At 42.1% G+C, this 14,957-nt stretch overlaps 1 protein-coding gene across 1 annotated transcript in view; it reads right to left on the minus strand.

Moving 5' to 3' along the window:
* Positions 1–1,626: 1,626 nt before the first annotated feature.
* The window catches only part of trabd2a (TraB domain containing 2A), a 218,681-nt gene continuing 205,350 nt past the window's right edge, over positions 1,627–14,957 (minus strand). The window contains exons 6-7 of the mRNA XM_051929803.1: positions 14,747–14,957; positions 1,627–2,360 (exon numbers count right to left, since the gene is read on the minus strand). The exon at positions 14,747–14,957 is cut by the window's right edge and continues 44 nt beyond it. Of these exons, the coding sequence (XP_051785763.1) occupies positions 2,168–2,360; positions 14,747–14,957 (404 nt within the window). The 3' untranslated portion in view covers positions 1,627–2,167. The remainder of the gene's footprint in view (positions 2,361–14,746) is intronic.

Consider the following 14,957-nt stretch of genomic DNA (forward strand, 5'->3'; position numbering starts at 1 on the left):
TCCCCAACTTGACTTGACTTGATTGGGTGCAAGGCAGAAAACGGCACCAGTTCACTGTAGAGCCCACTCATTCCCACTCTTACACCAGACTAATTTAAAGTTGCTGAAATTTGCTGATTGACCTAATAGATATGAGGGGCGTTCAATAACTAATTAACTAGGAACGAATTAAAATAAAAAATGTGTTTAATTTTTCAGTAAAGTGCCCTGATTGCTTCATACACTTCATCGACTTTTCCTGCAATGACTTGACGTCTTCAGCTGTCCACAGAGAGAATTCTTCAGAACTCGGAAACAGGAAATAATCTGAGGGAGCCAGGGCAGGAGTGAAGGGTGGATGGTTCAGCTGCTGGATCCCACATTCTTGGATGGCAGCCTTCACAGTGACATCGACTGTGAATTTCCCCTTGGGATTAATAAAGTATCTATCTATCTATCTATCTATCTATCTATCTATCTATCTATCTATCTATCTATCTATCTATCTATCTATCTATCTATCTATCTATCTATCTATCTATCTATCTATCTATCTATGCTATCCTGCCTACTATACTATAATTAAGATCTATCTATCTATCTATCTATCTATCTATCTATCTATCTATCTATCTATCTATCTATCTATCTATCTATCTATCTATCTATCTATCATCTATGCTATCCTGCCTACTATACTATAATTAAGATCTATCTATCTATCTATCTATCTATCTATCTATCTATCTATCTATCTATCTATCTATCTATCTATCTATCTATCTATCTATCTATCTATCTATCTATCTATCTATCTATGCTATCCTGCCTACTATACTATAATTAAGATCTATCTATCTATCTATCTATCTATCTATCTATCTATCTATCTATCTATCTATCTATCTATCTATCTATCTATCTATCTATCTATGCTATCCTGCCTACTATACTATAATTAAGATCTATCTATCTATCTATCTATCTATCTATCTATCTATCTATCTATCTATCTATCTATCTATCTATCTATCTATCTATCTATCTATCTATCTATCTATCTATCTATGCTATCCTGCCTACTATACTATAATTAAGATCTATCTATCTATCTATCTATCTATCTATCTATCTATCTATCTATCTATCTATCTATCTATCTATCTATCTATCTATCTATACTATAATTAAGATCTATCTATCTATCTATCTATCTATCTATCTATCTATCTATCTATCTATCTATCTATCTATCTATCTATCTATCTATCTATCTATCTATCTATGTGAACCGGCGCATTGTCATGAAGAAGCTTACTTGAGTCGCACGAGGACTCTCCTGATCTCCTTTCTCTTTAAAATGTTAGACTCGCACTGAGCCACCTTGAGACACATCACAACATCCCCAGACTTGTTTCAACGTGCTTGTTACTTTCTTTCATACACAGTTAGATACATTTTTGAACACCCCTCCTATATCATTGAGAGGAAAACCGGAGAAAAATGCACAAGAAAAACCGGCCAAGTGCACACAGATCTTGATTAGGCGCAGGTTTCAAACCCAGGATTTTAGATGTAATGGCCACCCATAAGAAAAAAAACAGGAAAAGGTTCTCACATGTGCAAAGTCCATCACTGCAGGTTACCTAGGACTAAATACTTTTAATAAATTAGCTGAACAAATTCTACTTTGGAACACAAAAGGTAATACAAGTATTCTTCAGTGAAACAGTTCATCTGAGATGGTCTGAATATCAAACAGATATTACATATTATAAATTAAGTATTTGTCCATCTATGGTAGGAAAATAGTCTACTTTAGTGATGTTTAGTGCCTGCAAAACCCAGAAAAATATAATGCTTTTTATCTTTACACAAAAAAAAATCAAACGTCTTTAATTTTCTTTTATATTTCTAAATTACACCTATGTTACAGTACATATACAAACCTCCCATAGCATCATGGGATAGAAAATTGGATTCTTCAGCAAGAGAAGAATAAAGTCATGGCTAAAGGAATATTTTCCTTAATTTACTGAGAGAAAAAGCACAGTCTGTGAACAATTAGGGTTTGGCTTCATTGTGATCCAAAAAAAACGTCTTCTGTGCTAAAATTTGAGCATCCACATCTGAAAAGCAGCAGCATAGTAATGGAGAGAGACTGAGGTCCGAAAGAAGAGTCCGCAGATTAATACAGCTGCTGAGTCAACGCGTGAGCCAGCATAGTCCAGAGGAATGGAAGGAGAGAGAAGGTAGCCATTGAGGCAGAGTCCACGGATATCTTCACGTGACTGGGTCTTCGAGGGCCGTGGAAGAAGGGCTCCACCGTGATGTACCCGTTAATGACGCGGATAAGCGGGGGCGGCGAAGCGATGGTTGTGCTGGAAGAGAAAAGAAAGACACTTGATTAGCAATCCTCATCCTTCACGTGTGGTGCCTGCTGGCCAGTCTCACATTACCAAGCAGAAACTGACGGCAAGTGATATCATCTACTGTTGATTTCTGCTCTGTACTTGGAATATTTCTATTGTTCTATTATATTGTCTTATGTTCTGTTCTGTGTATTATATTGTAATTACCCCTTTTTTTGACACCCACTGCACGCCCAACCTACCTGGTTAGGGGTCTCTCTTTGAACTGCCTTTCCCAAGGCTTACTCCATTTTTTCCCTACAAGGTATTTTTTGGGAGTTGTTGCTTGTCTTCTTGAGGTTATTAGAAATAAACTTGATGCATTAGGATTAAAAGTCAAGACGGAGATAAAGAATTTGGTGGTAACTGTTGACTGTGAACTGAATTTTAAAACGCATATTAATCAGATCACTAGGATAGCATTTTTTCACTTAAGAAACATAGCAAAAGTTAGACCTCTTATAACATTGAAAGATGCTGAGAAATTAGTTCACTCGTTTGTTTTCAGTCGACTAGATTACTGTAACGCACTCCTCTCAGGACTACCCAAAAAAAGACATCAATCGATTGCAACGAGTGCAGAATGGAGCTGCTAGAATCTTAACTTGGAAAAGAAAATCTGAGCAAATCACCCCAGTCCTAGCGTCACTACACTGGTTACCTGTGTCATTTAGAATTTACTTTAAAATACTGCTTGTGGTTTATAAAGCCTTCAATAATCTGCTCCATGTTATATATCAGAATGTCTGACACCTTACACTCCTAATCGTAACCTTAGATCTTCAAATGAGGGTCTGCTTTGAATTCTAAGAGCTAAACTTAAAAGAAGTGGTGAGGCGGCCTTCTGCTGCCATCTGGAGTTTTTTTTGTCTTTTCTGTCCTGTCTGGCCATCGGACCTTACTTTTATTCTGTGTTAATTAGTGTTCCCTTATTTTAATTCTTATTTATTTTGTCTTTTTTCTCTTTCTTCATTATGTAAGGCACTTTGAGCTCCATTATTTGTATGAAAATGTGCTCTAGAAATATACCGTATTTACTCATGTAAGACGCACACCCTAATATTTACAAAGAAAATCGCAAAAAAAATTTGCCCCATGTACGACGCACGTTGTGATTGTATAGGAAGCGTTTAGGGCACGTTTTCCGCAAAATGCACTTCTGTTTTTGTTGCATGACGAAAGAGCGAGTGAGAGAGAGAGAGAGAGAGAGAGAGAGAGCGTGAGTGAACGAGAGAGAGAGAGAGAAAGAGAGCAAGAGCGAGTGAGCGAGAGAGAGAGCGTAAGCAAGCGAGAGAGAGAGAGAGAGCGTGAGCAAGAGAAAGAGAGCGTGAGCGAACGAGAGAGAGAGTGCGAGCGAATAAGAGAGAGAGACAGAGCGTGAGCGAATGAGAGAGAGAGAGAAAGAGAGAGAGAAAGAGAGCACGAGCGAGCGAGAGAGAGAGAGAGAGAGAGAGCGTGAGCGAATGAGAGAGAGAGAGAGAGAAAGAGAGCGTGAGCAAGAGAGAGAAAGAGAGTGCGAGCGAACGAGAGAGAGAGAGAGAGCGTGAGTGAATGAGAGAGAGAGAGAAAGAGAGAGAGAGAGCAAGCGAGAGAGACAAAGAGAGAGAGAGAAAGAGAGCACGAGCGAGTGAGCGAGACAGAGAGAGAGAGAGAGCGTGAGCGAGCGAGAGAGAGAGAGAGAAAGAGAGCACGAGCGAGCGAGCGAGAGAGAGAGAGAGAAAGAGAGCGTGAGCAAGAGAGAGAAAGAGAGTGCGAGCGAACGAGAGAGAGAGAGAGAGCGTGAGTGAATGAGAGAGAGAGAAAGAGAGAGAGAGCAAGCGAGAGAGACAGAGAGAGAGAGAGAGAGAGAGAAAGAGAGAGAGAAAGAGAGCACGAGCGAGCGAGCGAGACAGAGAGAGAGAGAGAGAGCGTGAGCGAGCGAGAAAGAGAGAGAGAAAGAGAGCACGAGCGAGCGAGCGAGAGAGAGAGAGAGAGAGCGTTCAAGCGAGCAAGAGAGAGAGCGTGAGCGAACGAGTGAGAGAGACAGAGAGAAAGAGCGTGAGCGAGAGAGAGAGCATGAGCGAGAGAGAGTGTGCGATCAAGCGAGTGAGAGAGAGAGAGAGAAAGCGTGAGCGAGAGAGAGAAAGAGAAAGAGAGAGAGAGAGCGTGAGCGAGTGAGCCCAAGCAGAAGAAGTAAACATTACAGAAAAAAATGTCCTCGTGTATGACGTGCTCCTGATTTTCTAATGCTAATTTTCAGGAAAAAATGTGCGCGTGGTACACATGTAAATACAGTATGTTGTTGTTGTTGTTCTTAGAGACTCAAGGCTGGGGGGGCCGTCAAAAGGTAGGGCCTGTTAAAGCCCATCGCGGCACTCCTTGTGTGATTTTGGGCTCTATAAAAATAAATTGTATTGTATTGTATTGCGATCCCATGTTTAAGGTATTTACAAATGGAGTCAATTGACTTTTAGACTTGATCCAGGACATGCCTTCTAATGTGCTATGGCAGTCCTGTCCCTCATCTTGTATATAAACGTCTAAGTGTGGAAGTGTGTGTGTCTGTCTTTCCGGCCCAGAAGTACGAGGCTACAGCATGAAGCTCAAAGAGCTGGCAAGGCGGCCCCAAGTTAACGAGTCGGAAGAAGAAAGACGGCCGAGGCTACAGCATGAAGCTGAAAGAAAGCGACTCCGTCGTCAAAGTGAAACCCCTGATGAAGGACAAACTCGCTTAGCCGCTGATAGACAAGAGGGGCGAGCACATCCGCAAAACGAAACCGCCAGACTCTTCATTTCAGTTTTTATTCCTGACGATTTCAATAGTTTCTAGGAGCCCAGGCTTTTTACAGCACGGACTTACACAGCTAGTTATCCATATTTGCTAATATGGTATACAGTCAGGGCGGCACGGTGGCGCAGTGGGTAGCGCTGCTGCCTCGCAGTTGGGTGATCTGGGGACCTGGGTTCGCTTCCCGGGTCCTCCCTGTGTGGAGTTTGCATGTTCTCCCCGTGTCTGCGTGGGTTTCCTCCGGGCGCTCCGGTTTCCTCCCACAGTCCAAAGACATGCAGGTTAGGTGGATTGGAGATTCTAAATTGGCCCTAGTGTGTGCTTGGAATGTGGGTGTGTTTGTGTGTGTCCTGTGGTGGGTTGGCACCCTGCCCAGGATTGGTTCCTGCCTTGTGCCCTGTGTTGACTGGGATTGGCTCCAGCAGACCCCCGTGACCCTGTGTTCGGATTCAGCGGGTTGGAAAATGGATGGATGGATGGATGGTATACAGTCATGTGAAAAAGTAAGTACACCCCATGGCTTTTTCAACGTATTTGAACAGGCAAACATTCGATCTGCATACACACAGTGCCTACACATAAAGGTGATATACTTGAACACATAAAAATGGTGTATTCCATGGTTCTCAAGTAGGACCCCAGTGGCTGCAGGTTTTCATTCTAACTCTTTTCTTAATGAGTGACCTGTTTTTGCTGCTAATTAACTTCTTTTGAATTCATTTTATTTGATTTGCTCTTGAAGACTCAGACCCCTCAATTGTTTTTTTTTTTCCTTAATCAGCTGCCAAACAATAATGAGATATAAAATGAGCCAAAACAACAGGTGTCCATCATACAATATCTGAAAATAAAGAAAGGTGAAGGTCTCAGGAATGTCGATCTGCTCAGGTCCACAAAACATTTTATCAGTTCTCTTAACTCTTTCAGGGCTGATGTTGACTTTTGTCAAATGGAGGAGTCGACGATGGTAATCAACTGTAAACTGTGACAAAACCAACCATTATGTTTTAGTTGGACTCTTGTTGCTAGAAGGAAAGTTAGCTTCATTGGTTTTGACCCGAGATTTCCAGCGCTCCCGTGAGTAGCAAGGCACAAACAACGGCAAAAATAGCTCTGACATCTGGCGAGAGATCAAAGCGGACGTGTAAAGCAACGACATTTTGCCTGTTCTCTCTGAATTGGACTATGACTCGTCAGACTCCGATTTTGATACAAGCAATCAGAAACGAATATGCAGTTCCAGCTTCAGCTGACTGGTCCCCAGCTAATCAAGGTGCTGAACGGGTTCAAGTAGCTGACACGCCTATGGCACTGCTCGCCTGGGAGGACTGCCACTTAACAATGATAAGAGGAAGAAACCAGACTACAATAAACTGTGAACCCTACTGCTGCCCCAGCAAACGTGAAGACAGCCTGGCAGCATGTCTGCCGCACATTCTTAGCAAACTGGCAGCCACAGCATGCAGCAACAGACGTTTTATGTTGATTTCTATGTTAAACTATTGCTTTTCAGAAAACAGGTTTTTGTAAAAAATATTTAGCCCTCAAAGAGTTAAAAAAGAGAACATCAGCAATTTCAGAAATGTCTGCTAATGCACAATGAGAGCAGCAACAAGCCATAGAATTAAAGAACGGGTTTAATTAACGACAAGAATCAGAGCCTAACTGAGCAACTGGTTGGAGTGAAATTGGTTGGAGTTTGAGGCCCTGACTTAGTTGGTCTTCTCTTGGCTCCCTCACTTCACATTTCATTTCTGTTTGGGTGCCATGTAAGGAAAGAAATGAAGCAATTCAGAATAACGATGAAGAAACAGAGGGGAACAAATCTCTCTATCTATAGAAGAAAATCCTGGAATGGAAAGCAAATGCAAGGCTACGATACGTGATCCTCTCGGAAGACAATTTTAAAGACCCACGAGACCAAAGACACTTGCCACTGTGCAAGACACGCCCTACCTACAAGATATGACCACGGGCAGAAAATAAAAATCAGTAGTGTAAAGGCCGTCACGCAACACACACAGCTCCATGGCTCTCAGTGCATATAAAGTGTATAAGGTTAACACGGTAGAAATGGAATGAAACGTCGAAGACGAAAGAAAAGCATTTTCCAACCCACTGAATCCGAACACAGGGTCATGGGGGTCTGCTGGAGCCAATCCCAGCCAACACAGGGCGCAAGGCAGGAACCAATCCCAGGCAGGGCGCCAACCCACCATAGGACACACACACTAGGGCCAATTTAGAATCGCCAATCCACCTAACCTGCATGTCTTTGGACTGTGGGAGGAAACCCATGCAGACACGGGAGAACATGCAAACTCCACGCAGGGAAGCAAACCCGGGTCTCCTTACTGCGAGGCAGCAGCACTATCACTGCGCCACCGTGCTGCCCAAATTGTGTTGTATATTTGTAATTAATTTAGACGACTTTAAATCACTTTTCAGAGATCTCTCTTCACTATGACATTAAAAAGTCCTCTTCTGTTGCTTAATCTCCAAATAATACAAAATAAAATCCACTGTGATTCATTATTGTGTAATAATAAAATGTGAAAACTTTCAAGGGGATGAATACTCATTATAGGCACTCAGTATACACAGACATACCAGTATGTACTGTACGTCCACATAAATGTATGAACACACATATCTATGTACCCATCCTTTATTCTGGGAAGCGAACCCACGTCTCCTTACTGTGAGGCAGCAGCGCTACCCACTGCGCCACTGTGCCGCCCCCTAAGTAACACTTTACTTTAAATATTGAACAAAGTTGAATTCAATTGTTCTCTCGTTTGCTAGCTCAGCGGAGTTAAGGACCACGGCCCGAAGCTGGCGAGTGAGTGAGGAAGGCCACCACCCCACAGCCCACTGCGTGTCTCTTACATTCTCGCAAATAAATCGAATTCTGATACATAGCGAAATGAGAGAAGTCGCAAAATCAACCGAATTGTTCAAGCAAATTATAGAAAAAAACCCGATCGAAATCCGTGAAGTAGTTCTCTCGTGAAAAGCGGACAGACATACAGACAGACAGACATTGGATTTTACATATTATATATTAGTAAACCTTCACAATAATGTGCAGTTAAAGTCTCAACAGCATTCTCAGCATTTCTGGAGCTTAGTAGAGCGAGATAACTAGAAGAATCTTCACCAAGCAGCTCTGAAAATGTCTGCTCTGTTTGGGTTTCCGCACCTCTGTGAGTCTGACGTGAATGTCATGAAGTCAAAGTTCAGAACAAGACTGACAGACGGACATTGAAATGACTCCAGAAGAGCGAACCTCAGTGGCTCCACTCCACCAGACTCCTCAGTGCCAGCCATCTGACTAACTGAACAACACGTCACACATGCGACTTGGACATGCGAATAAAGTGACATGGAGCAAAATGACAAATGAATACGTCGTATCGGTGTATTTGGAATTGCATTGCTTTGTTTTGACAGCATTCATGTGAGATACACTAGAACAGCGTTTCTCAACCTTTAAGTATTTGCGACCCGAGTTTTCATAACAGTTTTAATCGCGCCCCCCCTAACGTTTTTTTGAAAGGAGCCCACTAATACCAGTTTGTTCTTTTTTAATTAATGATATATCCATCCATCCATCCATTTTCCAACTCGCTGAATCCGAACACAGGGTCACGGGGGTCTGCTGGAGCCAATCCCAGCCAACACAGGGCACAAGGCAGGAACCAATCCCGGGCAGGGTGCCAACCCACTGCAGGACACACACAAACACACCCACACACCATGCATACACTAGGGCCAATTTAGGACCGCCAATGCACCTAACCTGCATGTCTTTGGACTGTGGGAGGAAACCCACGCAGACACGGGGAGAACATGCAAACTCCACGCAGGGAGGACCCGGGAAGCGAACCTCAGGTCTCCTAATTGTGAGGCAGCAGCGCTACCCACTGCGCCACCGTGCCGCCCTAATGATGTATCATAGATGCATATTTTATTATACCTACTTAACTTTTATCGACATTTATCTAACTCTATATTTATTTTTCTAGTATCAGAACGTAGTTTAAGTTAATTTGTTTTGGTTTCAATTGATGTATTTTTCATATTTTTGATTCTTGTTTTCTGTTTTTCACATCTTCGCGCCCCCCTTTTTGTTACTTCGCGCCCCCCCAGGGGGCCCGCCCCACAGATTGAGAACCACTGCACTAGAAAATGCATACAGACATACTAAATGCACTTGCAGGTAAACTAAATATTTTTTTGCGATGTTTTAATGCAAAATGTGAGTTGTTGACACCAACATTTTGTAAATGTTCAGACAAAACAAGCTTATTCAGAAATAAGCTATGAGAATAAATGTTAGAAAACATGAGGAGCTCTCGGCCATTTTCATTTCGTAAAAGTAGCTCTCAGGGGAAAAAAAGGTTGGAGACCCCTGGTGTAAACAGACCCACTGATTGAGCCTGTGCTGCAGTAGACTGGCACCAATGTCCAGGGTTGCATTCTCACATTGTGCCCCAGTGCTGCTGGGGTAGGCACCAGCTTCCCCTGAACTGGTCAGGCAGATGAATGAATGGCTAATCTGTAATATGTGATTTTCCTTGTGCTTTTGAAGTCAGAAATCCTTTAACGATTCTGTAATAATGAAGCTGTGCCAATGAAATGTGCTTGAATGAGAAGCAGTGATAGCTGCCATTTTCCAAAAGTGTACGCCAGGCCTGCTGAGAATTCCCATTAAATCACATTCAACCTTGGGTTTTCAAAGCGGCTCGGGTTATGATTGGGAGCGAGCCATTCAAAATGAGCCGACGGGTTTAGTCGGCGCAGGTCGGTGACAAAGGAATGCGAGGACGAGGACGGCTGCAGATGAAGGTGCCATTGATCTGAATGGAAAAATGAAACGCCAGCTTCAAAAGATGCCGAGCCAGAGGTCAGCTTTGATAAAGACGGCTAGATGGCTGACTACCCAATCCTGAGATTAGCAGGGCTATGAGCAAATTAAATCAGGATTTTCAGAGGCCCTGATCTGTTTTTTGTTTAATGTAATTTACTTATACATATAGTGGTGCTGTGGTTAGCGCTGCTCCTTCATAACCCCAGAGCCCTGGGCTCCGGGCCTACAAAGTGTTTTTGTGGAGCTTGTCCTCCCTGTTTTTCTTCCCACATCCAAAAAGATTTTACTTTGACGCTCGCTGTGATGCGTTTCTTGTCCTGACACCTTAGTGTTACGAACACCCAAGATGGAATAGATAAGCCTAGAAAATAATTGAATGTAGGGAAAAAAATGGAAGATGGAATAGGTCAATGGATAACTCCTGGTATTTTTCAAGTTAAAGTAACTTTGTCACAATCATGGTATATGTTGTAAGAGCCAGTTTCTAGTTATTTAAGATATATTAAATGTTTGCCTATATACTAGTGCATAGTCTAGAGGAGGTTCGCATAACCCCCACAAGCTGTATTGATTTTGTATAATCTAATTATTTCTCCCTGACTCTCGGTTAGTCTCAGTGCCCTGCCTTGCCGTGAGAAAGGCATGGAGGGCACCACTGGGCCTTAACGTGCCCAATAGAACGTAACCCAATGTACTCCATTGAACGAGCAGCGCTGTACGTTTAGAGCGTACTGAAGGTGAAGTAAAGAATTTTTAAGTATAGAAACAACTGTTTGATAAGAAAAGTTAAGTTTAGAGAAGCGACATTATTCCAGTTTTTTTACCCGTTATTCTACCTGTGTAACAATCTTTTTCTTGTGTGGACTGTTTGCTTTGAATTTTCACTAAATCTTTTAAAAACTTTTTTAGACTGAGAGATTTCTTTTTGGCACGCGTGTGACCCGTTCTTGATCCTGCCTTACTTACCAGCAGCTACATGTGTTAATTTGCCACATGGGACCCCAATAGCCTTCACCTCCATTATAAAACACATGAGCAGGCGACTTATTCATTAAAGTTTAGAAGGCAGTTTTATTTGGGAAATTTTCAATACTTTAATTTAGGTACCTATTACTCATTGATGGCGGCACGGTGGCGCAGTGGGTAGCGCTGCTGCCTCGCAGTTGGGAGATCTGGGGACCTAGTTCGACTCCCGGGTCCTCCCTGCGTGGAGTTTGCATGTTCTCCCCGTGTCTGCGTGGGTTTCCTCCGGGCGCTCCGGTTTCCTCCCACAGTCCAAAGACATGCAGGTTAGGTGGATTGGCGATTCTAAATTGGCCCTAGTGTGTGCTGGGTGTGTTTCTGTGTGTGTGTGTGTGTCCTGCGGTGGGTTGGCACCCTGCCCGGGATTGGTTCCTGCCTTGTGCCCTGTGTTGGCTGGGATTGGCTCCAGCAGACCCCCGTGACCCTGTGTTCGGATTCAGCGGGTTGGGAAATGGTTGGATGGATTACTCATTAACTGCGGTGGGCTGGCGCCCTGCCCAGGGTTTGTTTCCTGCCTTGTGCCCTGTGTTGGCTGGGATTGGCTCCAGCAGACCCCCTGTGACCCTGTAGTTAGCATATAGCAGGTTGGATAATGGATGGATGGATTATTCATTAAATATTACTAGGGGGCTCTGCCCCCTGCTCACTTCGCTCGCCCACCCCCAGGTTTGGTTATCCGGACATACAATTTAAAGAGATTGTCATTTTCATGAGAATTGTTACATATTATTATTATTTTCACTTTTACTTTAAAACTTTTGTAAAAACAATATTTGGAATTAACGTTTCATCAGTATCACATTGGATTTTGATTCCGTGTTTGGACTTACATCGTGACAACGCAACTTATGACTGCCTATGAGTGAATATCGTTTCTTTCTCTCTAATAAATAGAATGACTTTCTCGAATGGTTGTCCATGCTCTCTCTTCATCACTTTGTCATTGATGTGTCATCTCGAAGGTATAAAATTATCGTCCTGATAAAATTTATAAGAGATGAGAGCGCAGGAAGCGTGTCTGACTGAGAGGTTAGATGACCGGGGTCTTGTCTGAAAATAGTTGTAAGTAGGGCGCGACTTGACAGAATCCATCCATCCATCCATTCATTTTCCAACTCGCTGAATCCGAACAGAGGGTCATAGGGGTCTGCTGGAGCCAATCCCAGCCAACACAGGGCGCAAGGCAGGAACCAATCCCGGGACACACCCACACACCAAGCACACACTAGGGACAATTTAGAATCGCCAAGACTTGAAAGAATCTCATGTTAAAAGTCTCCGTCTCACGGACTTCATACCGCACCAACGTTTTTGGAATCTTTAAATTCTCACTGGCAAAACGAATTAGACGATCTACAAAAGTTTAAACTCGAACAGTATATTCAATCTCTTTTCGCTGTTCCGTTATTTCACCAGGTAATAATTTCCATTTCTTTGCGCTAATGCGATCTTTACTATCATTTTTTGAGACTTTCAAATTTTAGTACTTTCATTATCTCTAACCTGCTCTGCATGTGTATCACACCAACTTTTAAAAATTCTTTACGACATTCTACTTTGTCATCTACTCTTTGTCCTTTATTTCCGGCCCCAGGCCTGGTTAAATCTCTTTCTCGCAGGTCGTATCCCGCTGCTTGCATTGTGAAGGTGGGGGCTGAATGCACGCTAAGGAGATGTGGTCGGATCAGCTGCTGTCTTTCTGCTACTGCTGCGTTTTCATTTTTTCGCACATTGATCATTTAACAGCCTGTTCGGCAGCTGTCCTTTTGCCACTTCGCGCCTCTGCCACTCGCATTGTGAAGGGGGGGGGGGTTATGGGGGGGCTGATCGCATGCTAAGGAGATGTGTTCGGATCATCTGCTGGCTTACTGCTGCTGGCGAGTGGCGTGTTCTGCTTGTTGTGCTGCGTGTCGATCATTTAACAGCCTGTACAGCAGCTGTCCTTTTGTCTCAAGGGGACGTCAAAGTGTCTTCTGAGAAGATCACGTCTCGTCTCCCTCCCAAGATATTATTTTATAATAGAGAGATGTAACAAGACCTTAACACAGGCTTATTTTGGACTTCATAACATTTATAAAACATCAGTAGATGGGTCATTCTTCTCTGTGTAGTGTGGCACCTTGACACTAAGCGATTCTTCAATTCCACCTGGGGGGGGGGGGGGGTAAACGTTAACATTATACAAAGTTATTGTCTGTCTGTTTTACCTGCATTGTTATCACTCTTTAATTTAATATTGTTTTTTATCAGTATGCTGCTGGTGGAGTATGGGAATTTCCCCTTGGGATTAATAAAGTATCTATCTATCTATCTATCTATCTATCTATCTATCTATCTATCTATCTATCTATCTATCTATCTATCTATCTATCTATCTATCTATCTATCTATCTATCTATCTATCTTATAGTGTCTTTCATATCTATCTATCTATCTATCTATCTATCTATCTATCTATCTATCTATCTATCTATCTATCTATCTATCTATCTATCTATCTATCTTATAGTGTCTTTCATATCTATCTATCTATCTATCTATCTATCTATCTATCTATCTATCTATCTATCTATCTATCTATCTATCTATCTATTATATAGTGCCTTTCATATCTATCTATCTATCTATCTATCTATCTATCTATCTATCTATCTATCTATCTATCTATCTATCTATCTATCTATCTATCTATTATATAGTGCCTTTCATATCTATCTATCTATCTATCTATCTATCTATCTATCTATCTATCTATCTATCTATCTATCTATCTATCTATCTATTATATAGTGCCTTTCATATCTATCTATCTATCTATCTATCTATCTATCTATCTATCTATCTATCTATCTATCTATCTATCTATCTATCTATCTATCTATCTATCTATCTATCTATCTATCTATTATATAGTGCCTTTCATATCTATCTATCTATCTATCTATCTATCTATCTATCTATCTATCTATCTATCTATCTATCTATCTATCTATCTATCTATCTATCTGGATTCTCACTTCTTGTACTAAATATGTAATATCAAGAGAAATGTGACTTAGGTAAGTCACCCCAAACCACTCTAAATTGACATTTTGTTACTCAGTCACATTGAATAAACACTTTGCTGTTGCTTTGTAAGTGTTGAACCTTCAACCTCAGGAACTGAAGTCCAAAACCTTACCCACTATGCCACACAGCCTATGCAACACTTGTATGAATTTATTTAATTTTGTTGGTAGTACTAGGGTGTTGTACCGTGTTAGCCATTATTATGAATGTAGTGAGAAGTCAAGCAAAATGATAGCTTGTATTGGCTAACTAAAAAGATTACAATATGCAAGCTTTTGAGGCAACTCGGGCGTGTGTGTAATCACATCTTCCTGTGAAGAAGGGGCCTGAGTTGTCTCAAAAGCTTGTATATTGTAATCTTTTCAGTTAGCCAATACAAGGTGTCATTTTGCTTGACTTCTCACTACATTTAATTTTGTCAAAAATACTCCTCCATCTCCTTCTAAGCAGTATGGGATACCAGTCGATTACAGAGCTCACACACACCAGGCCTGCTGTCTTCAACCAGCAATGGCAATCCAACAAATGTGGCCCATGCAGAACTCTGACTCGTCTAGGTCACTTTATGGCTACATCAGTAAATGCACATATCTACTCGCCCATATCTAAAATCAGCACCAGTACCTTTCTTCAATCCGGACCCACAGGTCATTGAAATGGCGGAGCCGCTGCTTTTTAGGCTGCTTCCTGCGTTTTTTCTTGTACTTGCGCTCAACCTTATCCAGGAGATCGAGGTTGTCAGGATGAAGCATGTGAGGTAGCAGTTCATCTCCCTGCTGGAGGTTGTGATCCACATTTGGTGGTGAGAGCTGGTCAACTCCGTGGGTGGAAGAGT

Source organism: Erpetoichthys calabaricus, chromosome 7 (genome assembly GCF_900747795.2).
Source record: "Erpetoichthys calabaricus chromosome 7, fErpCal1.3, whole genome shotgun sequence".
Lineage (NCBI taxonomy): Eukaryota > Metazoa > Chordata > Cladistia > Polypteriformes > Polypteridae > Erpetoichthys > Erpetoichthys calabaricus.